Here is a 25993-nt window from a genome sequence, read left to right as displayed (position 1 = left end):
TGTATTTGGCGCCCTCATTTGGAAAAAAGTGCAGAGCTCCTGAACAGGCAAAGCTTTATTCAGACATTTAATTAGAAAACTCTACTTTAAGCAACACTTAAGCTCGTTCTAACATGAAACGCTATTTATTTGTGTACAGTGCAGTTGTAATGAATAATAATGTAATGAACAATGAGTCTGATTCCTGATGTTGCACTGTCTCATCTGAACTTCACTGAATATCTTGACCATCATCATCATCAACATCCTCGTCATGCATCAAATGTATTTACAATAAAAAGCTCAGAACTGTCAGCCCACTATATGACAACCTTTGCACCATTAGACCACCTGAAAACTGTGAGCATCAGACTGAGCAGCAAACAGAACAATGCAACTGTGCTTGTGTGAAGAAGCAGGGTCACATGTGTGCTGGGATTTTAATTTCTGTGATTTGTAAATCTGCACCTTCAATGAATAACCAGCTAGAAATAAGGTTTTGTCAATTTCCCAAATTCCTACATGGTGGTCAGTTTTTATTACCAGAGCCAGCCAACTATGGACGTTAGCATTACTTTTCTGAAGAATTCTATGGGTTAGATGTTATTAAAAGCAATGTCAATATGGTTAGCAATTTAGAACAATAATTACTGTACTTTAACTTATATTGTAACTTACATACTGACAAAAAAAATGTCAAATGAAAATATGAAGTAACCATGTAACAATATTTCCACCAGCCATACAGCTAAATGAGGAATAACCCGCACACTTTTCATAATTGAATTGCATTTCAAGTCAATTTTCGGATAAATTTGAATTCAGCTTTAAGCAAGGAGTCCGTCAAAGGGAGATGCCTCACGGCAGCAAATCAGAGTCAGTATTTCAAGACAGAGGCAAGAAAAAAAACATATTCCATTTACCCCATGGTTTCAACCTGTCCATGATGGTCACTGACTGAGCTCTTTGAGGCTGCGCAGTGAATTGGCACAGCTGGCGATGAGGCTGCAAAGCTGGATACTTGCCTCCAGGGAAGTCGAACTCTGTAGTTGGGTTGTGGCCCAGCGAAGTTTGGTTAGAACAGCTTCCTCAGCCTCTTGCAGCACAGGTCGGAGGGCAGTGCCCTGTGGACAAACTGAGGGACGAGGCGGCGCCAGGGTTGTGGTGGAGGAAGGTGGTGAAGGAGTAGGGACAGCAGGCAGAACCAGAGGGCCTCTTCCCCCTGCAGCAGCCCCCTCACAGTGCTCCGGTCTGGGCTGAGGAACTGACACACTTGTCTGAATGTTGCTGGGGCCTCCGTTGAGTTCAGGGGCCTGGGATGGTGCAGGGGACTGGGCTGCAAGCTGCCTCTCTCTCACCTGGGACAACGCAGCCTGTGCATTTAGAGCTGAGAAACAAAGAGGAAGAAAAGAAATGGTGAGAGAAGCAGCAATGCATGATGAATTCTATGATGAAACCTATTAATTGTGCATAACAATCGAGTGTGTGTTGAGTGTACCTGGGTTGTCTTTGTCAATATCAGAGTCCAGCTCCTGACATGAAACACAGTAGTTCTTCTGTTGTCTGTCCTGGAGAAGAATAGTCTGGAAACACAAAACACATTTCCTACATCATTAAGACACCACCACTCTCACTAACTTAAAACAGAAACCCAGTTTACTCACCCCACAAACATCACAACACTCTCCCAGCATCTTGTACCCTTTGAGCAGATAGTCTCCCATCAGCTTGCTGATTTTGTCCTGTCGCTCCCTGCGAGCCTGGATCACCTTCATCTCTGCCTCTGTTGGAGGCTCCCACTCAAAGTCCTCGTCATCTGGGTCAGAACCAAAGCGGTGACTTAATTTAGCTGTATTGCACCTACACACTAAACTAGTATTTTGCTGTGATAACGTTAGTACTTGGCTATAAGTGTTCCTGCTGTAACCTGTGTGTCTTTACCCGCTGCCACTGTGCGACGTTTACTAATTAGACTTTACAAAACCTCGTAAGTCTAACACAATCCTTTCAAAAGTCAAAGTTGTTTTTTAAAAAGTGGTTAGAATAGCGCAGTGCTCTGCTAGGTAGGATGACAAACTAGCTAATGTTAGCAAATTCACCGGGCTAACATCGAGCTAACGATATTTGTTTGGTCAGGACGACCAATGTCAGTAAAAATAAAGTGAGAGTCGAAAAGCACTGTATATACTTCCCCCAAAACAGCGCCTTTACAACTCAACAACAAAATAAACGGGAGAAATGTCAAAATTGTAAGATCGGAACTTCACAAACCTCCATTCAAAGCCATGTTGCGCCAGTGATACACGTTGTGCGTGATGACGTCAGAGGCGTCTTCTTCATTTGTCAAAAAGGGAAAAAAAACATCAGGTTTTATCGCCCTCTGATGGAGGGAAGGTGAAAATAAAACAGCTGTAAATGACAGTAGTGTTGAGTAGCTATACTTCTTGTGTCAGTATATTATTAAAAAAAACCCGCCCAAACAACCACCAACAAACAAAACAGACACATCAGAAAACACCAGTAACATGATGTGATGAGAAAAAAATCCTGCAACACAACCATCTTGTTTTTAAAATAATTTTATTATATCTTAGACTTTTTGACTTAGTCAAAAACATAACTGGTTTATTTCAGGGAAAGAAAAAAATGTCATTCAAACTTATAGTTTAATTATGTTACTGTTTAGTAATCCAAATCTGCAATGGCATTCATGCTCCGAACATTTTCTACCTTTGACCACTCATACTCTGAAAGGATTTTTATTTTGTTCCTCTACAGCTAAATAATATTAATTTAAACAACAAAAACAAGCCACAAGTCTGTGAGGGGATGATGTTACATATTTTTGCATATCCTCTGTGTTAAAAAGGTCAGTGTCTTCAACTGCTCAGTACTTGTTTGATTTCATTATAAGTCACATCCATTGTCTTCTTTGATTTGCGTCACTTTCCCTCATTGTACTTGTCTTTCTGTGTGTTTCTTTTCAACATCCAATGTAATGTCCTCTCTGAAAAAAGTAAACAAAAGCACTTCATTATATAATGTGCAGTATGTGGACAAAATGAAAACAGTTGAAAGTGATTTGAAAGTGTTTGATACTGCAGAACACATCCACTCACATTACACATTACATTATCACATGTAATGTCCTGGGGATCTTAACCTATGTGTTCTATGTTGTATTACAAATATTGTCCTGCAAATTGACATTTAATTTAAGTATCCATCCATCCAACAATCATCAATACCACTTATTCCTATCTAGGATTCTGGGGAGGCTGCAGCCAAACCCAACCAACGTGGGCAAGAGGTGAGGTACACCCTGGACAGGTCCCCAGTCTACCATGGAGTTAATTTAACAAAATGAATGTAATGAAGGTAAAAAGTACAATACTCAAAAAAAGGACAAACTCTTGAACATCTTACTAGTACCTGAGTACCAGTTACGTTTCACCACTGGTATACAGCCACTTAAAACACCTGAATTAGAGAGACACAGCATGCACACAGGTTAACAGCCAGCAGATCACAGAACAGTACACTGAACCTTACCTTGGTTATGGGGAAGGTTTCTTCCAAAGCACTGTAAAGAGAAGAAGAGCATTAATAATAATAATACAGAAACAGATTAATAATATCAAAATGCACAACTGATAACGTCAAACATGTAATCAATCTCTAAAATGACTCATTAAATAGCAATACGACTCCCAGGAAATAAAAATAAGAATAAAACTAGCAGTGATATGGTACTTACACTGAAGTCTTTACTCTGATCAGTGTGAAGGGGACATCAAAGTGAAAGGAAGAAAAATAGCAGGATGAGAGGAGAAAAATCATTCCAAAAGGTTTTATTTAAACTGTGAGGTGCTCTGGTAGCAGCAACATATGCTGCTCAAAGAACCCGGAGATTTTAATTTGTGGAAAAAAAAAAATTACCTTCAGGCTTGGGGTGCATGAGCAGCAATGGCAGCTCCACCGTGACATCACTGCAGACAAGATAAGTCAGCCAATCAGAATAATACAGATAACTGGTAATCTCTGCTGATTGGCTGTATGTGATAAATTCTGTGGTATAAGAGTAACTGGATGCTTATTACCTGGCAGTGAGGCCACTCAGCAGGCTGCATGAGAATGAGAAGGACATCAGTTTGTTTTAGTTCATTTCATTCTATTTAATACTTAATCAGATTGTACTCGTAAAAGAGGAACAGACACTTACCCTGCTCCACCCACCATGAGGTTAATTTTAATCTTATAAGAAACCAGGATTCCCAACACTTCGTTTTCTACCCCCTTTCGCAGCCTGAGGAGAACAATTACAAGCAGTTGAGGAATTAGAAACTCTGACAAAGTTGAAAGTACAAATATGTTATATAATTATAGCCTCAGAACAGAGGACCTCTTCAGTCAAGCTCTTAATTCCTGCTTGCTGTGCTCTGTGCACTTACATAGTGGTTGAGGCCAAGTTAGTGTCCTCCTCCTTCAGTCGTCCATCCAGTGCCAGACCTCTTTTCTCCTTGTTTTCAGCCAGCACAGGAGTGATGCTCAAAGTATTCTCGTAGGTGGCGTTGGGATCCACTGTCTCTCTAACAAAGATAAAACAAATTCATTAATAAATATACACAAAACTGGATGCGTGTGCGTTTGCATCTGTGATAGGTAATGTTTCAGTTTTCTGCTGACGTACCCAAACTCTTGGCTAAGAACAGGCTTGGTGTATTTGTCTGCTGAGTAGAGGACAATATCTGTGGTTTGTTCCACTGTGAGTGAAGAGAGATGAACAGAAAGTAAGGGTGAGGCAAATATGAGTGTTGTTCTTTAAGTAACAGGATTATTAAAATAGAATTTCTATGAACTAAGGTACCCACCAATGATTTTGATTTTCTTGACAGATTTGTTGCTCTCATTTTTGATTTTGATTTTGATTGGGATTGATTCACCGTGGAAGTAGAGCTGTGGACAAAACCAGGAGACAAAGCAGTTTAAGGTGAGGAATAGGGAACAGTGGGGGAAACATAGTCTCAGTCCGCCCTCAAACTCATCCTGAAAAATTGGCAGATAGCAAAGAATGCCATAGGTATTTGCACAAAAATGAGACATTAATTATTATGAAGTTTTTATACTGTACATCTTTGTCCAGTGAAGCTTCTAAATGTACAGGCTTGTCCGACATCATGAAGCTTTTGCAGATTTCAGCCTTGGGCCCAGCGCCCACCTGGGAGGGAGCGTACTGGATTTTGCGAATGACAAGGCGAGCAGTGTCCCTGTGAGACAGGAATGGGAAAGGAAAAATAAATGGGCAAAGAAGAAGAAAAGACAGAAAAGAGAAAATATCCATCAATTTTCTATACCCGCTTATTCCTTAACCAGGGTCACGGGGACCTGCTGGAGCCTATCCCAGCTGTCTTTGGGTGAAAGGCAGGGGTACACCCTGGACAGGTCACCAGTCCATCACAGGGCCACACAGAGACAAACAACCTCACACACTCACACTCACTCCTATGGGCAATTTAGAGTCACCAATCAACCTGACATACATGTTTTTGGACTGTGGGAGGAAACCAGAGTACCTGGAGAAAACCCACACAAGCACAGGGAGAACATGAGAACTCCACACAGAAAGGCCGGGTTGCAAACCCACAACCTTCTTGCTGTGAGGCAACAGTGCTAACCGCTTAGATGTTGAGAATGACAAGGACTTACTTCTTTTCAATCTTCTCATCAGGGTTGCACTTTTCCATTGCAAGGAAAGTTTTGACCTCAAAGTCGACACCACAAGGCTGCAAAACAAAAGTAAACCCTGTAACAATCACTGGTGGCGACAATTAAAGTACACACTGAATGCTTTTGGATGCAACCTATTTTACTGTGCAGATGAACAGCGTTACCAGGTCAGCAAGAGATTTACCTTCCCCTTGTCTTCAGGTCCAGGCTGCAGAGAGACAGAGCACGGCAGGTTGTTGGGAATCTAGAGAGAAAGAAGAACATTTATCACTGAACAAACAGGTTATTTTTATTTGTCTACTGGCAAAATAAGACTACACAAAAACTATAATAATAATAAAATAAATAAAATAATAATACGAGAGTTCAGACTTAAAAGAATTATTAAGTTATCAAGCTATCAAACTGTAAATGTGGTGATTTTATGTTTTATTTTGTGCACAATAAAATGAGTTCAAATGAGTTTCTTTTTAATTAAGAATATACTAATTAGTTTACGACATTTCCCCTGATGCTATGCTATCATGCCACGGTCGTGACCCAAAGTTGGACGTTTTTTAATGGAACATCCTGTTTCATTGTCAGCATTAAAAAGGAAAAATACGACATCACGCATGTTCCATAAATGTTACAGCCTGGACCCTTTTCAAAAATAAGCATCATTTCATTTCAGCCTGAACACAAAAGTTGGAGCATGTGGTTAAAGGCTCAGGTCTTAAATTCTTTAGACTTGTATCTGGACATGTTGTCACATACATCAAAGCTGAATGGATAAGCGTTGTCTCCAGCCTTCTTCAGTAGGGTTTCATGCATAGGGCTAAGAGCAGGCTTGTGGCACTCAGGGTAGAGCTGAACTATCTGGATCCAGATGTCCTTCCTGAAGCACAGGCCTACCACATCCAGGTCTTCACTACCATAACGGAAGGCACAGGCCAGCTGCACAAACACTGTCAACACATAATAGTACATTCATTAATTCATTAGCTTTTGTTTTTTTGCATCTCCAAATAACTTTCTGATGTTACCTTTTCTCTCTCCAAAATCTTTTTGGTCCAGCTTTACAACCCCATCTATAAAGGAGACCATATTAAAGATAATGTTATCTCCAACATCATCACCACACAACACACACACACACACACACACACAAAGAAAAAGGAACGTACCAACTCTCTCCACTGCGCTGATGTCGTCCACATAGTCTCTCTTCCCCAAGTAGAGGGTCAACTACCAGACAAAAGGACGGGAAAGCAAGTGTTTCAAAACCTGTTGACAGTTCCACTCATTTTCCACTGATTAAAATGTTTGTTTTTAAATACTATACAAATCAAAAGAATAAGAGTAAATATAAACTTACTCCTCCATTTCCACTGGTCTTCTTGTAAACCCTGTGAAAAAGAGTGACACCACTTTAGAACCACTGGCTGTGCTTTCTTAAGTTTTCCCCATTTTTCATCTGTGATCATGTTTTCCATCCTTTCCTTTCCTCCTTCACATCGACTGAAGTGATGAGAATAAAATGATATGATGTTAAATTGTTGAAAATTGTAACATACTTGCATGTTTTTTTAATGATACTGCAAATACAGTAAGAAGCTTGTGAATGGGAATGTAATGACAGAGTTACTATCTGGATTTAAGCAGATAATATGATGATTAGTTTTAAACTCTGAATACAGCAGAAGGGCCAGTAATCCCTTATTCCCTGTTATCCAGCTAAGCAGCAGCTTTACCTCATCCTGCCCAGATTGACAGGTTGGCACAGGTGAGGGAGCACCAAATGGTGTAACAGCGTTCACGAATAGCTGATTATCAGTGTGATCCCAATTAACTGTACTACTGTCTCAGACCACACTTGAAGTGACACATCAACTGACTAAGCCTTAAATAAATACTTTAAAAATACTTGTCACTTTTAGGAGTTGACTGACCCAGCTTACAGCCTGCACCTACAAGCTAATACAGTTCTAAAGTGATTTCATGTCAGTGTTTCACCTCTATTCAGTCCTTTTTTTTAGCAATAATCCAAACTGTATAGGCTTTTTTAGCTGCAATGTGAGTAGCAATTTGATTTTTTTAGTTTGAGGCAGGGAAGGTTAAAGTAACAGAATTAACTTTTGGAGATAGAAAAAAAAACAAACACTTACTTTGCCATTTCTGTAATGTTCCAATGGGAGAGAAGAAAAAAAAAAAAAAAAAAAAAATCAGTAAATTTCGATTGTTAGGAGGCAACAGCATGAGTTAGATGATGTGATTAAGACACTGATCATTCACTGTCTGCAAGCTCTCTGGCAGCTATTGTTTTGTTTTGAGTGTATGGAAGCTTACGTCACTGTTAAGGCTCCATCTAAAGCTGTTATCCTTCACTCTGTATTCGCTAACTGCCCCCAACAGACAGACTCACACCAAACTACTACTACCAGATTTACACTGCAAACATGATTACATCACAATGTGTTCCCCTCAAATAGCAGTGCCAAATCTGTTGCTTGAGTGAACTATTCATGGACAGTTAAATGGATAGTCCTACCATAGCTCTGTAATGATGATCAAAATAGAAAGGTTACGAGAGCTTCAAGCATTTATTTAATTGCTGTGGTTGATGAATTCATGGAAATGTTCTTATTCCAATTCAATCAAACTCTGTGAATTCATGAACATGAGCTGCATGTGCAGTTCAGCAGCATAAGAAGGACTACAGTTCTGACTGAATAATTGATGTGAACAATCAACATCAGACACTAACTACAACATCATCATTATATTTTATAATTACCACTGATGCTGACTATTGTCTGCAGATAACAAAATTTTGCCTTGAACTATAAACCTAATTTTCTGACAATATTTCATAGAGGGTATTTTGTTTAATGTCAGTCTTTTGAATCAGGGTTGCACTTGATCAGATAAGAAGAACATTTAACTGTAAAAGCAACATGAATATTTTATGCTGTTTCAATCTAAAATCCATCAACAGTGCTGCCAATTTATCGGTTGTAGAAATTGATCTATCCCCTTTTTGAGACTCTAAAAGAAATGGGAAGACTATCACCATATCCAGTGAAGCCCAACATATAAGATAACCCACAGAGTTTCAACAATAAGTAAAATAATAATAATAATAAGGTGAGGTGGCTTTTTCCAATCTCAATACCACTAGTTAATAAAATTAGTCACCCTGAGCCACCACAACTGTGTGTAGTCTTTGAGGCATAAGCCTGTTGTTTTGGCTTATTAGTGCTGGTCAAAAAGTAAAGTCATGCACAGGTGAAAATTCAGGCCAGTGCCTTCTTCGTTTTTGCTATCATCCATCCATCCATAGTTTTATCCATCTACCGGTACATAAAGAAGTCCTACCTGTTCTCAGTGGTCTGGGATCCTGGCAGTGTGTGTCAGGGTAAGCTGAGGATATGGTCTACAACGGTTGATCTCCCTTTTTTATACCTGCAGCCTCTTACTCAGGCTTAACCACTTCACTAGTGCTGTCATTGCCTGTTTGGTAATCCAGTTAACCAATCAGTGGATACCTTTTTTTAGACCACATAATGTTTAAAAATACCAATCAGCTAAACCACATTGCTAGGCCATAGTCACTACATGACGGTCGTAGTAGGCTGATTATCCCTCCCTGCACCTCCACAAACTAAGTAAACAAGTCTGCTTTAATTCAGAGGGGAGAATAAATGGGGCTCATAAACTTTTGTGTCTCTTCAGACCAGTTTTTAAAAGAAAAAAAAAAAAAAAAAGAATTATTGTAAATTGTCAACAAAGACCTGGCTGTCATGACACTACGTTCACTGCAAGATGTGCTGCCTGACCTGGGCCTGGGCTATGTTGTGTTTTTAATTGAAAGAACGAATATAAAGAATCCTTCTGCAATAATGTTTTCAGCATTTCTGACAAATGCTCACAGAACAAAGGGTTACTACACATTTCTCCCACCAATAAATGAGGGAACTATACGCATTTGGTCAAAGAGACAACCACAAAAAATGTTATTATTTTAACTTATTTTAGCAGTTTTTTAAAAGAAGAAACTAACATACTGATAAGTAATTGAAAATAAACTACTGTTTAGAATTATACACATAGGATAAAATTCACAGTATGTAAGAATGTCTATTTTTACATCTTTGTGAAACGGTGTGGAGATTCTCAGTATTCCAGTCTGTCTTATCTCTTAAGATTAAAGGCTCCCAGTCCCATTACGGCACAGATGATGGGAGCACTGACAGCAAAGTCACAGTAATCTGTCTCAGTAACGTGCCAGAGATTAGGCAGAATCACCCAAATGATTCCCTTCTGACCTTTGAAACCCCACAAATCCTTCGACAGGTCCATTATAACAAGCTCATGTTCCAATATCAAATCTGCAGAAACTGATTTTAAATCCCAGGCAATATATCAAAGTTTAAGATCCCAAACCTGTCAGTTTTCCAATGGATACACTGGTACAGTTAGATAAACATTATCTTTTCATGTGAAATGATCAAACAAGCATATAGACTATTTTATTTAATGCAGTGCATAAATGTCAGCTTGAGGGGATTGTTGAGAATGTAACGGTTCAGATAGTAGAATATTTTTCAACACTAAGTGACACAGACAGTGATGTTGGAGGTAATACAGGCTCTTTTTTACAGAATCTTTGTTTCAGTTATAGTGATAATAAAAGGACCACCAATGATGTTTGTTTTCTTAACTGCATTCTATAATATCCAATAGAAATAAGTGAAGAAACATGATGTACTTAATACCATGAATAAAGTATCTATCTATCTATTTAGACATGGTCTAAAATGGATGATGTTTTTAAAATAATATTTTACTAAAATAATGTACTTATTAAACAGTTAACATAAACGTATGAAAAATTTGAGGGATGATGTGACACAAAGTCTTAACTGGAATCTGACCAAGGCCACCAGAGTGACCTCTGGGCCACCAGGACGCCCCACAAGGCAAGGGTTAAGGTTTGGCTTAAGAGGTTGTGCAGGGGAAGTGTTTTGTGAAAGCTTCATGAGCTTTAGCATTGCTCAGGCTGTTTAAAAGTGACTGATGCAATGGGAAAATAAAGCTTTGAGTGTGAGAGGGTATAGACAAACAGGTGGTGCTTATACAACATGGTTGTATAAACTTGATTTTGCAACATTGTGCTTATCTACATCTATTTGTGATCTGGGCATGTTTAAATAAAATATAAAGAGTAGACTCTGCTTCGTCTGCCATCTAGTTTGGTTTGGTTCCCAGGCTTTTGATCGCTAACCTAAAGACAACGTGACAGTAAGATTCACACTGACGAGGACCTCCCTGTTACAAACATCACCAAATGACATACATACCTGTCTCTTACTTAAAGTACATAATCCACTTAAATTCTAAATCTGTACTGAAAACTCCATAACAAATAATTTTGAATAACAAAACTTGAAAATAGCACTAATAACATGATTATATTCTTTTTACTTATTCTCTAACTCACCCCACTAACTCATGCCTTGTTTTTCACCACACTAAGGAAACCCTGCATTGGTTGGATTACTCTGGGGATTAAGGCAGGTGGCGTGTTTCTAAGGCAGTATTTAAATCCAGTATAATGACTTACTTGGAATTACATTTAAAATAATTAGTTATTCCTGGTTTGCAGTGTGTCATATATGTTAACAGACAATCTCAAATTTTAACACCAAGTCACTCAAGTCCAAGTTGGCAGTGTTCCTCTGAGCTGAGAGGTTTTTTTTAAGGACATGAGTGAAAGTATTGTGGGTGGATGAGCTTTTTTTTAAGGCCAAACGCACTAATAACGATGTGGAGTGTCTCAGTGTCTATTCTTACTTTAAAATAATAAACTTGTCCCAGTAGGGCTGGGCGATATGTAAAAAAATCTTATAATGTTCATTTTTTCCACATGGGGCGATATTGCTATATATCACGATATAAACCAAAGCACTATTTCAGTCAAGCTTAACGGTTCCTTTTTACTTCTAAGTGACATGTAAATATAAAATGGTAATTTTGATTTTAATATGTACTTTCTTTTAAAAACTGAACATGGCAAACATAGTACATTATACAACTGCATTTAAAAATCCTAATCAATAAATCTTGAATTTACAACTAAAATATTAAAGCTTTCATGGTTTGGATGGCACCGCTTCAGGTGGTAAAAAGGTCTGTGGCATTAGCTGTATTGAGTGGAACATTTGTATATTCTTGTCAAACTGGATTGGACTTTAAGTTTTTTTGTTTTTTTTTCTAGTTTTCTGTTTGTGTAGTAGCAATTTCAGCAAAATCTAATTTTCTGCAATGAAGACACTCAGCCTGTCCAGATAACCCACTGGGTAAAGTATGGCCCCATACACTTAGGGGTCCCTAGTGCCCAGGTTCATTGTGTGTCATAAGAGTTCTGATTATATACCCCACTGACATATTTAAATTGGTATCAATCAGGGACCTGTTTTGTTGACTAATATTTTGGTGGTAAGCTATGGAGGGGCCTTTGAATCAACATCTAGCTCTAAGACCTTGTACTCACATGGTCCATATTCATAAAATTGTGTTTAATCAAAATTTACTACAAGATAATTTAGGACATAAAACTTGGTCCCAACTATTACAGCATAAGTGTACTAGGAATTAGGAAATGAAGCCTATTTACATGAGCCAGCATCTCAGCCACAATCTTCTGAATTTAAATCGCCATCTAGTGGTCCGGTCCGGTAAAGGCTTCCATACAACTCTGTATTGTCTCTTCTTATCACACTCTAGTTAATGTTCTGTCTTGAAATAAAAAAGTCAAAAAGTTCTGTTTAAGTCCAGAAACATAAAATGACTTATTTCGCATCTACAGCAGGGAGGTTACAGCTGACCACTGACAGGAAAGAATGACCTATAGGCTTTTGAATTAAATTGTTTAGTCTGGTGCTTTCATTAGTTAGAACATGGACATTTTTTGCAGCAAAACTGTGGAGCAACCAACTTGTGAATTTGACGTCAGGTAAGTGAGACGCACCTCATCATGCTGGTCCAGAGCATTAGTGCGTAGACCTGCTGAGGTGCGCACTCAGCGCGCCTCTCGGCCCGCCTGGACACTGCAGTGTAGGTTACCGTGCCATCGCTGCGGCTGCTTGTTCCCGACACCACATCCCGCTGCAGACTTCCAGAGGTCGGGGAGAACAGGGAAGCGCTCACAGCCATGGCCGAGTCCAACCCGCTGCGGGGGTTCCCCCGTCTGCGCCGGGCCGCGGTAAGCTCCTCGGGATGGTGGGGAGGTGGGAAGCTTCAAACGGGGCGGTGAGGATACTGCAGCAGAGAGATGAGGAGACACAGGCGAGCTGCTCTTAACACACTTCTGTACTGCGACACAGAGGCTGGGATGTGTTCTCAGCGCAGTGCAAGCTTCATTAGATATTTAACATGTGTCTCGGTTAAGAGACTGGTCAGATCCAGGCCGTTCAATGTTAAGATGCCGTGTAAGGGACCGGGACAGGGCAATGACAAGCGCATTCATGTTTACACCTGCAGGTGCAGAACAGCAAGAGGCTGTATCAGCTCTAGCACTGCGGTCGAACTGTAGACTGTGTTCAAGTTATGCAGGTTTATACAACAGTTTTGGGGAATGTGTATCAGTTACTTGATGCGGATAAATCTAAATGCAGTGTGGAATGCAGATATGAAAAGACTGCAATCACCCAACACCACCTACCCTGGCAGCTATGAGTAAATATCAAGGGTTATTGTAGGGACTTGGAGCTAAACATGTATTTACCACCGTAAAGGCTACTGTAGAAATGTGAACTGCAAGGACATGTGTGTGTGTGTATGGCTTAATGGTCTAAAAATTAGACACACAAAAAGCAATTTCCTGTGGCATTGTCAACACAAAGCTCATCTGTGCTACAATACCTGTAAAATTGGTTCTGCAAGTGGCTAAGTTACCAGGCCCAGAGTTAAAAAATCCACATGCTAAGCCTTTAGTTTGTTTTATCAGATGACATTGACATGGTACTATATCTGACTGGAATAGAAAAGCAGTGTTACCAGAAGTCACACTGTACTAACACACCAGTGCACTTTATCTGCCAGATCTACCACTTGATAGCGTGGAAGAGGTTCATATGGTTTGTAAAAGTCTTCTTGTCCTTCCAGGACACATAATTTGTGCAACACATGAGAACATGAGGGGAGACAAGGGATAAGTTGCTGAAAGTCACAGAACAGAACAGAAGAGTTGCAGATTTGAATCTTGGCGAGGGCTTTGAACATAGCTCTGTATATCTGCTGCATCCATCCATCATCTACTGCTCCTAATGGAACATCCAGGGTGGCAAAGCTTCTGCCTCTCTAGTTGAAAATATTGATATATTGATCGGGGAAATTATCTGCTGCAGTAATAAGGAGGAAGAAAACACAGGAAAATAATCGAAGTTAAAAATTGATTTCAAGTAATTCACACTTTAACGGACCATGTAGTGTCTTGTGATAATAATAAGACTGCAGTTTTTTACAAGAGTTTACAGTACAAGGAAGGGAATGTGTGTCCAGAGAAGACACACATGAAGAAATAAAAGCAGAATCAGTCAGAGGTGCTGACTGTTAGATCTGCTGAAGTGTAGAGACTGACACAAAGACATGCTGATACTGTGTTGAGCTTTGCTAGACTGCACAAACACCAGCATTCAGCTGTCAGTGCTTGTGACTGACAGTCTGACTGAGGAGACTGACTCAGTTCAGTTCAACATGTTGTTCAATTGACATAAATAATGACCCTAAATGTTTCACTATATATCACTTCATCCTCAATCCTCACAGGTCAGAGATGTGTTGGTTTGAATTTCCCAATAAGACAGATGTTCACTTGTGACTCTGGCTGAAAGCAGTTGAAAACCACCTGGTCACAGTTAATAGCATTGGTCTACAGCAATTACAGGCCAGCAATTAACTGCTTGACTGCATGAATAATCTTCTTTCGTACGGAGGGTTTTGACATGTCGCAAGAGGAAAATAGCCAAGAATTTCACAGGGAAAAAATTCTCTGTGCTCACCTTAAACCTCAACTTAACACACACACACACACATATGAGCAAACAAATCTTGCAGCAAGTCCTAGTCCAATAAACAGATGTTCAAATCATGTCAGGGCTAGTGTGTTTTTCTGAATTTCCCCAGTGGGGGGCAAAATTAATCATATCTTATTAACTAAAGTTGAATTAACCAATAAAGTAATATCCTTCTTCCACTTTCAGACCTCATTTCCTGGCAATCTGCATTTGGTCTTGGTGCTCCGTCCAAGCAGCTTGTTAAGCCCTACCCCCAGTCCTTCTTCAAGCACTGACCTGGGATTTCGCTTCAGCCAGGATGACTTCCTGTTAAAGATGCCGGTGAGACAGGGCTAAAAACAAAAAAATGTTGATGTACAGATGTTCTCTTATATAAACAGCCTCATATTTCCATCCATCCATCCATTTTCTATACCCGCTTATTCCTTAACCAGGGTCACGGGGATCTGCTGGAGCCTAGCCTCATATTTAATTTAATTTAATTTAATTACATGCAGGCAAGCATGATACTGTTTTCTTTCAATAGACAGTTTCATTAATGGGGTTCAGGTTCATTATAGCTTGTTTTTGCAAATCTGCTTTCATTGCTGTCTTAGTTTAGTAAGTTTTGCACTGACCTTTACCTGCATGCATGGTCAACAAGTCTGACCTCTCATGGTTTAAAGAAACATAGTAGAAGAATACAAGAAATAAATCTATAATACAGAACATGGCAGGGCAATTGACTTGTAAATGCTTGTGTTCCTGTGTTTCTAGGTGGTAATGTTGCGTTCAGTTGGAGACCTTCTGCGCTACATTGATGAAAACCACCTGGCATCAGACTTCACTGCAAAAGTGGAGTATTGCCAAAGTGACTGGATCGTCCTCCGCACGGTACATTCTTCTATTGTCAGACCCCAGAGCATGGCAGTTTGCTTTTATATATCAACAAATGAATGCATTGTCCTTCAGTGCTATCACATAGGCCACCCAAAATATATGTCCTGTGCCTGCTGCTGAGCTTAACTGAATATTCAGTCAAAACACAGACATTGCTAAAGACATGCAGGAAAGCAATGAATGGGACAAAAAGAAGAGAAATATTATGTAAAATTGTTCAAGTGTTATAGTTTATAGTTACAGCGTGTCTCTACGCTCTCCTAGCCTGACTCAGTTACATGTCAAGTGCTCCTTCAAAGTGGACTTGCTGTTCTTAGTTTGTCTTGTGTCATAATAATATTTTTATCCTTTGCAACAACAACGTAAAGACACTGACAATATTTGAACCTGAAAAGCGAGAGTGCGTTATCTGTCATGTTACAAAAACAAAAACAGCATCATCTCTTGATGTATCTAATTATTTCATAAAGTGACTTTGATAATGTTACTGAACTTATTGAACTAACTCTTTTTATTGATATGTTATAATTAAAACTAATGTAAGGCTAACTCCAAACAACAACCAATTTAACAATGACTACTACTAATCTAACCATTTTTGAGGAATATTTGTTAATGATAACTTCTTCTGTGGTGACATTTTGTGGGGATTTTATTTATATTGGCATATTAAAGGGAAATTATTATAGATCCCTTCTTACATGTCTTATTATTGTTCTTGTATTTAGGCTGAAAGTACTAAATTTGACAAATTTGCAATTATTGAAAATGATGATTACTGTTTTATATGTTTTTTTGTTTGGAAATATGTGTGTGTCTGCAGTCTATTGAGACCTTTGCTGTGACAGTGAAGGAGATTGCCCAGCTGCTGCAGGGCTTTGGATCCGAGCTGTCTGAGACGGAGCTTCCAGATGAAGCTAATGCCATCGAGTTCCTGCTGCACTCACACACACATCGATACCGACAGATGAAGGTTGTTGCTAGCTTTTCTGTGTTTACCCCTAGTTCTGGCACTTTTGTGTTTGATTTCATTTAGGGTTTTTGTGCTTTGGGTTTGTGGGTTCATTAATTTCCTTTTGTTTTTGTGTGTCACGTTGTTTCAGGACAATATCCGTAGTGTGCTGAAAGAAGGACGCCTGCTGCTGTCCAACCTGGAAACTGTCAAGGCCTCCAAGAGAGATGTAGAGGAGGAGAGGGAAATACAATCAGATATGGACACTGTTCAGAGGCACAGTATCAGTGAATAATTACAGTAGGAATGAGAGTTCTGGGTTTTTTTACATTTGGAAGAGAAATGAATTGGGCATAAGATAAGTTATGGTATTAAAACAAGCACAGAAAGATGAGAGGATGTAGCTACAGTTCTAATTTTAATTTGATACAATCATTTTCATCCTATTAAAGCTTAATTCTACCAGGCCTCTTGTTTGGAAGTCTGTGTGTCATGTGTGCATGTATGTTTCAGGCTCCTGGCTCAGCTCAGAGACATGGAGGAGGCGTTTGACGGCTTCTTTGAGAAACACCACCTGAAGCTGCAGCAATACCTCCAGCTGTTGCACTATGAGACAAGTTTCCAGGAGGTTTGATGATTGTTGTCTGTCTCTGTCGTTTCTTAAACCATGTCGGTTCTGGCTCTCTGTGTTAACAGTGCTGTGTGTGTGTGTGTGTGTTTGTGTGTGTGTGTGTGTAGATGGAGGAGGTGCTGGAGAGGCTCATTGCACAGGAGAAGGAGATTGCCTGTGTGGGAACCACAATGGTTCACACAGAACAGCTACTGAAAGAGCTCGATACACTGGACAAATGTGCTGAGGTCACAAACACACAACAACATGCTCTAATAACATGATGTTGTGCCTGGTGTTTATCAGTGTCTCTCTGTGTCACAGAGAGAAGGTCAAACATGCTATAATCCTTTAAACAGCAGTATATCATAATATAATTGGAATACTAAATGTGATACCATAACATAGTTTAAATGCTTTATGCTGCATGCTTCTTGTGCAGTTGTCCTGCTACTGTTTCTTCATACTTAGTCTTAAAGTCCTATAAAAAAGTAAAATTCAACTTTGGGTTTAGTACACAAAGTACTTTGTTTAAAAAACTGACTCCTGTGTTTGTGAGAAAGACATCATTTAAAGTAAAGTTATTTACTTACACAGGGTGGAGATAAAATGCTGGAAGACATTTTGAAACCAATACCTTGAAGTTTGTTTGTGTTTGTGGATCAGGGGGAGATGGCTCGTGCCCAGGTTCTGATCCTGCATGGTCACCAGCTGGCTGCCAACCACCACTACGCCCTGGCACTCATCATCCAGCGTTGCAATGAGCTACGACATTACTGTGACATCATCACCTCTGCCATTCGCATCAAGCGGGCCTCGCTAATTCGAGCCCGAGACCTGCTGCACCGCCTTGAAGAGGTGAAACTGGTTAATGACACACAAGTGAACACACATACTCAGTGTTGGAAAGTAACTAAGCACATTCACTCAACTCATTTACTAGTTTACCTGCTGCAACATTAAACTGAACAGTTAATTATAAGCTTCTAATATAATATATATTAAATTGAAATGTGGCATTTCTACTTAGTATTTTTACTAGTGTTGATAGTTTTACTGAATTAAAGGATTGAACTACTTCATTCATAACTGCACATACTTACAGACTAAAAAGAGACAAATATTGACACCTACAGGTAATTTTGAGTCACCAATTAACTGCATCTGTTTGGACTGTGGGAGGAACCTGGTGTACCCAGAAGAAACCCACACAGAGAACATGCACACTCCACACAGAAATGCCTCAGGGTTAAACGGGCTTCAAATCCATAACATTCTTGCTGCGCGGCAACAGAACTAACCACTGTTCCATGTTTTTGTATGTGCAGGCTCTTCGTTGGTGTGATGAGGGAGCTTATCTCCTGGCAAGTCAGATGGTGGACAAGTTTCAGACCAAAGAGGGAGCTCAGGAGGCATTGCAATACCTGAGATGCCACCAGGAGAGGACGCCATCGGCACTGAAAAATAGCCAGGACACACTGAGCCTGGAGTTTGAAGCCATACTAACCCCGCAGCTGCAGGTAACCCACTGTTACTGACACACTTACACAGGTGATCAAAACCACCCTCAATGTACACTTTCTTCTTCTTTTTAGACTCAAATCTCCATGGTAACAGAAAAACTGAATTCGATGCAGTCTATGATCAGAAACAGAGAGCAGTGTCTGAGGAAGTTGGCGGATGTACAGGTCAGACCCATTCAGCTCGTGGCCCCCAGACCTGAACCTGACCAGAGCTTGCAACGCTGCAAGTCACCGCTCTTCTCCCCCAAACATGGTACGAGCCTCTTTGAAGTGACCCACCCCAACAATCCTCTCTGCTTTTCTCATAAAAAGAAATCAGAATACATTTCCAAAGCAGCTTCACTTATTTTAAGAATTTACCAGTAGCTTCTGACATTAGATGCAAATGCAAATCATTTTCATGGAAAACATTTTTTGAAAACTCTCATCCCACAGCTGCTTTCCGACACTTATGACACAGCTGTCTCAACTCCACTCCCCTGCACAGCACTTTGTTCCCACTAGTCCATTTCATGCACTGTGCAGCCTTTGTGCTTATTGTTCTGTCATCACCAGTCTTGTGTGCATTTGTGATTCTTTCTGCAGGTGTAGACTTTAATGTCCTGAACTCCAAGTTTTCCTTTGACCTGCTTCCTGGCAAGAAAGCCACTAGGAGGAACAACAGCCAATGCAAGGTGTGTATGACCAGCTGTGTATTTAAAATACAGCTACAGTAAAATTATATATATTTACTGTGCTCAAATTAAACATCTGCAATGTAAAGTAATGGGTTAAAATATGCCAGAAATGCCTAAGAAATATGTGCAGCCTGGGAAACTTGTTCCATGTGTGTTTTGTTAGATTGAGGTGATGCATGATTACCAAGGCAACCGCAGCTGTCTGTATGGCCCCACGCCCGAAACAGATTCAGAGACAGAAGAAAATCCAGAACAAGTCACACGGTATGCAGCCGTTTAGCTAGTCTCCAGCTGATCCCTGACCTAAAGCCTGCCCTGCGACTCTGGTCTTTCACTGTGTATTAGTCTGCAGCTGTGTGTGTGTGTGTGTGTGGGTGTGGGTGTGGGTGTGGGTGTGGGTGTGGGTGTGGGTGTGGGTGTGGGTGTGGGTGTGGGTGTGTGTGTGTGTGACCCATCAAGCAGTTTGCTGTAGCTACTTCCAACACCTTTTTGTGCCAGGGTCGCAGTGCAATGAAGTTTTTCATTTTGCTTTGCCTTCAGTTTTTTTGTCTCATTCTTTTCAGCCATATTATGAAGGAACTGATTGCTACAGAGCGGATCTATGTGGACGAGCTCCTCTCTGTCCTTCTGGTGAGTTTATCGTAGATTATTTTGTGGCTTTTGTTTCCCCCTACTGGTGAGTGTATAGACAAAGAAATAATTCCCCCACTGCTCTAACTAAAAATGTGTAAATGTCTAGCAATTTGGCATTGATTCAATTTCTGTTATTTCCTATTTTTTTTCCCCATTGTCCTCTTTTTTGCATTTTATGTCTTATTTGCTGTCCATCTCTCCTCTACACTTACCAGGGCTATCGTGCAGAAATGGAGGACCCATCCATATCTTATCTTCTTCCCTTCACACTACGCAGCCAGAAGGACATTCTGTTCGGCAACATGCCAGAGATTTACCAGTTCCACAGCAGGCCAGTCGTACATGCACATACACACACTGAGCTCAAGCTGTCACAGCTCTCACTCTTTTCACACCAATCCAATTTCTTTTCATTTTCCTCTTGGATTATCCATTCAGGATTTTCCTCCAAGATCTGCAGAGTTGCCTGGAGACACCAGAGAGGGTGGGAGCTTGCTTCCTGCAGCGGGTGAGGAAACAGGAGGAGGGACATGAAGATTGTGAAGGTGAAATGATATAAGACAGTATAACATATCTGAGTTTATTTGTTTGTTTGTGAGCAGAAAGAAAAGTTTCAGGTGTATGAGCGTTACTGCCAAAACAAGCCTCAATCTGACTTGCTCTGGAGACAGTGCTCGGATTCACCCTTCTTTCAGGTACATTCATTCATTTTCTCATATTGAGAGTGGTTTGCCTTGGTAGCTGCATAATACTGAGATATTTACTAAAAGCAAATGCTGTTTTTATCATTTTCAGAACAAACCATTAGTTATTTTCCATTTATGCCTTGCACTTTACAGGCAACCACATCTGTCATAAATGGATCTTCTCTCTATCCCCTTTTCTCACTTTCTACAGGAGTGTCAGAAGAAGCTGGACCACAAGCTGGGCCTGGACTCTTACCTCCTGAAACCAGTCCAGCGTCTCACCAAGTACCAACTGCTACTCAAGGTTTTGTCTATCTGACCCAGTCACTGATGGAGAGTCCTGCACTTTGACATATACTTTAGGTTGTTTTGAGATGACATGTTCATCTTTTCAGAAAGTTCTGACATCTGTTTTATATTATGATTGGAAAAAAACCCATGAAAGCAAAAAAAAAAAAAAAAAAAAAAAACCTCTGGTATATCCAGTGAATACAGAAGCGTTAAAAAAATGTTTGAGGAGGAGATCAAAAAGTAAGAAGAAGTTGCAACTTCAGTACACACAAAAAACATCTGTTGTGCGTGGACTGTGATGATTAGTTTAACGCTGCTTTCAAATCGTAAAGTCAGTCTACGGTGATTGATTAGGTTTAGAAAAAACAGAAAAAGAACAATAGCAATTGGATTAATAAATGGTGACAGTGACAGAGGGAAGCAAACAGCAGCTAATCCAACAATAAGGACAAGACACTGAGATGCAGCCAAATAATTCTGTGGACACAAGTAGACGTCTTAAACAGACACAGAGACAAACTGACAACAACAGATAGACGCTGTGTATCCAGACTAAACTGATTTGTTGAGTTGCAGACAGGCAGGCAATCACTTAAACTTGCACACAGAGACATTCATGCAGGCAGACGTCAATGCAGACTAGATTAAAGGAAGTGAAAAACACTGACCTGTCAGTGCCTGTGTCTCTGCTCTTGCTCAGGAGCTGTTGAAGCATTGTGTGGACGAGCAATACCGCTGTGAACTCCAGGAAGCTCTGGACGCCATGCTGGAGCTGCTGAAGTCTGTCAACGACTCCATGCATCAGATAGCCATCACCGGGTATCAGGTAACAGCCACTTAAATTAACAGGTCAGGTTTCATGTCACTGGATACCAGATTTATGATATAATATCAAATAAAATGGTCCAAGAGAAGTTCTCATCGTGTCGTCTGACTACAATAAACCTAGTGACTGCAGTGTCTGTAAATAGAATTCTTTTTTTACCACAGGTGTGATGTTTCACTCTTTAAATGTTTTTCATTTATCTCAGTTATGTTCTTCTCATTTAAGATGCAATATTATTACCTGGGAAAAGAAAAATCTAATAAACTAGATATGTCCTGTTTACTTTTTTTGTCCCTTCAGTTAAATAGAAAACAATGAGTGTTCAAAAAAGAGAGATAAGACAAACTACTGCCCAGAACAAAAAAGCTTTTTTAGTGGTAACTACTTGGTGACTCCTCATAGACTGAGGTACTCTATGGTCTATAATAGTCTTGCTATTAGAGTTTATTGCAAGCCAGTAGTGCTGGGTGTATTCATGTAGATGGTTGAAGTGTAGCCCAAATAATGTGTTTTGTGTGATGCTAGTATCTTAAATATCCCTATAAAGTGGTTCATTTCAAAGGTTTTTGTTTGCCCATTACTGCAGTTTATCTTTGTTAATGTCTTTTCTGTCCACCTGTCTGTTGGACTCAGGGTGACCTAAGTCAGCTGGGTCGAGTGGTGATGCAGGGAGGCTTCAGCGTGTGGATCAGCCATAAGCGGGCAGCGGTGCGAATGAAGGAGCTGGCCAGGTTCAAACCCATGCAAAGACATCTCTTCCTCTATGACCATGCCCTGCTCTTCTGCAAGCGCAGAGACGAGGACAACCATGACAGGACACCTTTCTACAGCTTCAAATCCTGCCTCAGAGTAACAATACATTGTACACTCACCTTCTTAGGTACACAGAGCTACTTGCAATGCAGTCCAATTTAGCAGCCCTGCAACAAATCTTCCCTTTCTGACACTTATTTTAGGTTTTCCTAGTACTGATTCAACTACGATCTGATTTTGGAGGCTGCAGCATAGGGAACCAAAAATTAGTTAGTTGCTATTTATAAAGGAATTGTACAACCAGTGACCATGACATGTTATGGTGAAATGAAATGACATTTATCTGTTTCTGCAGATGAGTGCAGTGGGAATTACAGAAAATGTGAAAGGAGATGTGAAGAAATTTGAAATCTGGTACAATGGCAGAGAAGTAGTGTACATAGTTCAGGTATTTCATCTTCTGCTTTTTGTTTTCTAGCTAACTATACAGAGAAACTTTAGCTTTTTCACGCACACACATACACACACAGTGCTGTGCTGTCTGTTTAGGCTTCCACAGTGGAGGTCAAAGTTGCCTGGCTGACAGAGATTCGAAAAATTCTCATCAACCAGCAGAAACTGCGTCAAGGTTTTTATTACTGCTATGATTCCATTGCTAACTCTATCTTTCCATCTGTCTTTGAAGTATTTTTTAACTTGAGTTTTGTCTGTCAAGAGAACTCTAAACCCATCAACTCTTTCATTGCCAGCTTATGCTATTTACTGTTTAAGCCTTTTTGCTTACTTCTGTAAAGGAATTTGGTTGTGTATTTCAGTTGACTTAAATTCATGCCATGTCTCTGTGTCGTCTCCTTATCTCAGAAGAGGGACCTCCTCTACCACTTTCAGACAACCCCCTCTCTGACAGGTGAGTCTTTCAGCATGACCTGCCTATGTCAGTCTGTGACCTCCTGATGTCTGGTGGTGACTGACTTCTAATCTCTGTTCAGTCTCAATTCAGAAAGTGTTCATGATGGAAATTCAGTTTCTTAAAAAATTATCCTAAACAGACTCTCAGAGTCTGAGCGTGGGATAATTATATTATCAGAGATTGTTTTGTGAGAGTTCTGGATTCTTACTGACCAATGGGATACTGTGAACGTTTGTATACATAATGCAGGTCACATAGCATTTGTGAGTGTGTTGTTTTGCTTTAGTTAGCAGATGGGGAGGTGTTAATGTGTCAAAGACAATGACTTCAGTGATTTTAACCTACAATCACATAATATTTTCTTTCTATACATTTTTGATTTATAGGACAAACTTTACCCATCTACTACTTAAAGCAGGGTAAACTACACTGTAACACACTACACCCTGTATGTGTGTGGAAAACTGTACTCAAAATGATATTTCCATGTATTGCAGCGACTGGTGATAAAATTGACATTTGTGTTATAAACTCAAACATCAACTTAAAATCAGACGCTGAAATATATGTGACTGTGAACTCAGTGGGATGCTGTATTCATTTACGAAACATGGATGAGGTATGAGCTTGTTTTGTGACACCGTGGATGTTGTTGTTGGTTTTGTTCGCTGTGGTTTGTCTTGTTTCCCTGGGGACGGGGTTTAGTGCATCAGAGATGTGTGTGTCGTGGGGCGGAGCATCGGTGGGAGGCTGCTCAGCGTGTCTCCCTGTTCCTCACAGCTCCTCAACAACAAGCCACTCCCACAGGATCAGAAGGGAGGAGTCAATTGATAATAGCCCCACCCACTCAGACCCAGTGGTTCACTCACCCCGACGCAGTGAGTCCCAAAGACTGATTTAAACAAAGCAACACTAAGATCATCAGATAAAAGGGAATAAAAAAGTGTGGCATTAGAGGTGTCTCAGCTGATTATCATCTGCAGGTTGGCCTGTCCATGCCCACTCAGTGGCAATCTGTGAAGGCCTGGAGGACTGGGGCGCAACAGACCTCTCCAACCTCTCGGACTCAGAGGAGGAGGATCAGCCTGCCCCTCTGGTGAGATATTGTTACATTTAGTGGACAGTGTTAATTTGCCTGAGTACCGTATTACAGTGTGTGTATTATAGTATGAGAGCTTGACATACTGCCAAATTGCTGCAGGGGCCAACAATGATACTGCAACAAAGCATTTTCCCTATGGGCTGACATTTTAAAAAAGACCACTATAAAACAGAACACTTCCAATTGCAAACAGGTTAAATTGTTCATCTCTGTTGTATTTCATCCTGTGCTTTTTATGTTCATGACGATGTCCCAGGATTGATTTTATGGGCTGATTGGGACCAAGCTACTTCTAGGTTTTACTCATTTTTCTCTGGTACCAGGTGGCAGGAAGGTACAGAGTCATGGTAGAGAGCACCATGGCCAGCACTGATGACATCATTTTTAACTGTGGTGATGTTATCCAGCTGCTCCATGAGGACTCATCAGGAATGTGGTACTGTTTTTCAGAAATGCTTTAAAATTCACATACAAACAGGCTCTGAGATGCGAAAACTGTTGAAATGGTTATGTTTTATGTTTACAGGAGGGTGAGAAATGTAAGTCGTGGTGAAGAAGGGCGTGTTTTGCCTGAAGACCTGCACAGGATTCTGGGAGAGTCCTGCTGACAACCAATCAGAACGGAGGATAAATGAGGCTAGAGGACAGATCTATTCTCCTCCTGTTTTTGTTGATTACCTACAGGCACGCCCAAATATAGTCCACCGACTTCCTGACCAAAAGGAGGCATCTCCCCTGCCATCACATTCATTATCAGACTGAAGCACAACATGAACCACATACTTTACTTTTCAAACTACTGTTCACTTCAGAAGGTTGGAAGTTACAGAAGGAAGCTCAGAAGAAAATGGACCTCTCACTACCGGAGCATTTTCTTTCTTTATCTTTATCTCCAGCATTAATACAGTAAATTATCTGGACTGAAGACACTGAACAGGGGCTTTTATTCATAAACACAGAATGGACATCTGTTTAGAATTTCAGGTTTTATCATTTCTATTTTCTTATGAGAAATCATAGATTATAATACATGTTCCTAATAACATATCATTACTGTCCATGTGCCAAACAGCTCAGCTAATTGTTGTGGTTTCTATTTGTATACAGTAACACTGTCCACTATGGAAAACAGATGTACCCTACAGTGTCATCGTTCTGAATGAATTTAAATGTCTTTCCTATCGCAGCCAGCTACACCACTAAAGGCTGTGCATGTGATGTTACTGTATGCAGGCTTGTTTTGTCATGCTGTGGTGTTGATGAGGGTTGTATATATGTAAATGTCATTGAACATCCTCTTAAATTGTGGTCAACACCTGGTATTTAGAGATTTTGTAACAAGAAAAGCACAGGTGGATTTAGTAACATTAATACTGGTTTTGTTCC

At 40.2% G+C, this 25993-nt stretch overlaps 3 protein-coding genes across 3 annotated transcripts; 1 reads left to right on the top strand and 2 right to left on the bottom strand.

Annotated features, from left to right (window-relative positions):
- Window positions 1-42: 42 nt before the first annotated feature.
- znrd2 (zinc ribbon domain containing 2) lies at window positions 43-2305 on the bottom strand. The gene is made up of 4 exons (XM_026327532.1): window positions 2251-2305; window positions 1644-1795; window positions 1478-1562; window positions 43-1366 (listed from the first exon to the last, which is right to left on the bottom strand). Exons 1-4 carry the CDS (start codon window positions 2264-2266, stop codon window positions 930-932), a joined length of 690 nt encoding a protein of 229 aa, XP_026183317.1. The 5' UTR covers window positions 2267-2305; the 3' UTR covers window positions 43-929.
- Window positions 2306-3373: 1068 nt separating this feature from the next.
- Window positions 3374-12903, bottom strand: arr3a (arrestin 3a, retinal (X-arrestin)). The gene is made up of 15 exons (XM_026327626.1): window positions 12719-12903; window positions 7064-7115; window positions 6873-6933; window positions 6732-6776; window positions 6463-6653; window positions 5891-5950; window positions 5686-5762; window positions 5111-5246; window positions 4851-4935; window positions 4670-4742; window positions 4431-4568; window positions 4202-4285; window positions 4080-4103; window positions 3919-3968; window positions 3374-3459 (listed from the first exon to the last, which is right to left on the bottom strand). The coding sequence occupies exons 1-15, from the start codon at window positions 12901-12903 to the stop codon at window positions 3374-3376; spliced, it is 1347 nt and encodes a 448-aa protein (XP_026183411.1).
- Window positions 12902-25498, top strand: mcf2b (MCF.2 cell line derived transforming sequence b). The gene is made up of 26 exons (XM_026328149.1): window positions 12902-12952; window positions 14952-15086; window positions 15522-15638; window positions 16468-16617; window positions 16748-16872; window positions 17110-17224; window positions 17335-17454; window positions 17873-18064; window positions 18535-18726; window positions 18802-18982; window positions 19315-19403; window positions 19570-19670; window positions 19970-20036; window positions 20255-20370; window positions 20478-20547; window positions 20642-20734; window positions 20937-21029; window positions 21717-21842; window positions 22476-22691; window positions 22951-23043; window positions 23145-23223; window positions 23457-23502; window positions 24211-24383; window positions 24489-24601; window positions 24931-25043; window positions 25134-25498. The coding sequence occupies exons 1-26, from the start codon at window positions 12902-12904 to the stop codon at window positions 25213-25215; spliced, it is 3048 nt and encodes a 1015-aa protein (XP_026183934.1). The 3' UTR covers window positions 25216-25498.
- The last annotated feature ends 495 nt before the right edge of the window (window positions 25499-25993 follow it).

This window comes from Mastacembelus armatus, chromosome 14 (genome assembly GCF_900324485.2).
Source record: "Mastacembelus armatus chromosome 14, fMasArm1.2, whole genome shotgun sequence".
Taxonomy (NCBI): Eukaryota; Metazoa; Chordata; class Actinopteri; order Synbranchiformes; family Mastacembelidae; genus Mastacembelus; species Mastacembelus armatus.
The sequence above is the reverse complement of the archived record's forward strand: the minus strand, read 5'-3'. Positions and strand labels throughout refer to the sequence as shown.

Coding starts and splice junctions, on each gene's coding strand:
- znrd2 (XM_026327532.1), bottom strand. Junction 1,563..1,643: donor AGTGTTGTGATGTTTGTGGG/GTGAGTAAACTG, acceptor TTGTGTTTCCAG/ACTATTCTTCTCCAGGACAG. Junction 1,367..1,477: donor TATTGACAAAGACAACCCAG/GTACACTCAACA, acceptor TTTGTTTCTCAG/CTCTAAATGCACAGGCTGCG.
- mcf2b (XM_026328149.1), top strand. CDS start 12,902: ATGGCCGAGTCCAACCCGCTGCGGGGGTTCCCCCGTCTGCGCCGGGCC. Junction 15,639..16,467: donor ACTGGATCGTCCTCCGCACG/GTACATTCTTCT, acceptor GTGTGTCTGCAG/TCTATTGAGACCTTTGCTGT. Junction 17,225..17,334: donor ATGAGACAAGTTTCCAGGAG/GTTTGATGATTG, acceptor GTGTGTGTGTAG/ATGGAGGAGGTGCTGGAGAG.
- arr3a (XM_026327626.1), bottom strand. CDS start 12,903: ATGGCTGTGAGCGCTTCCCTGTTCTCCCCGACCTCTGGAAGTCTGCAG. Junction 4,743..4,850: donor CAAGAAAATCAAAATCATTG/GTGGGTACCTTA, acceptor CTTCACTCACAG/TGGAACAAACCACAGATATT. Junction 4,104..4,201: donor CTCATGGTGGGTGGAGCAGG/GTAAGTGTCTGT, acceptor ATTCTCATGCAG/CCTGCTGAGTGGCCTCACTG.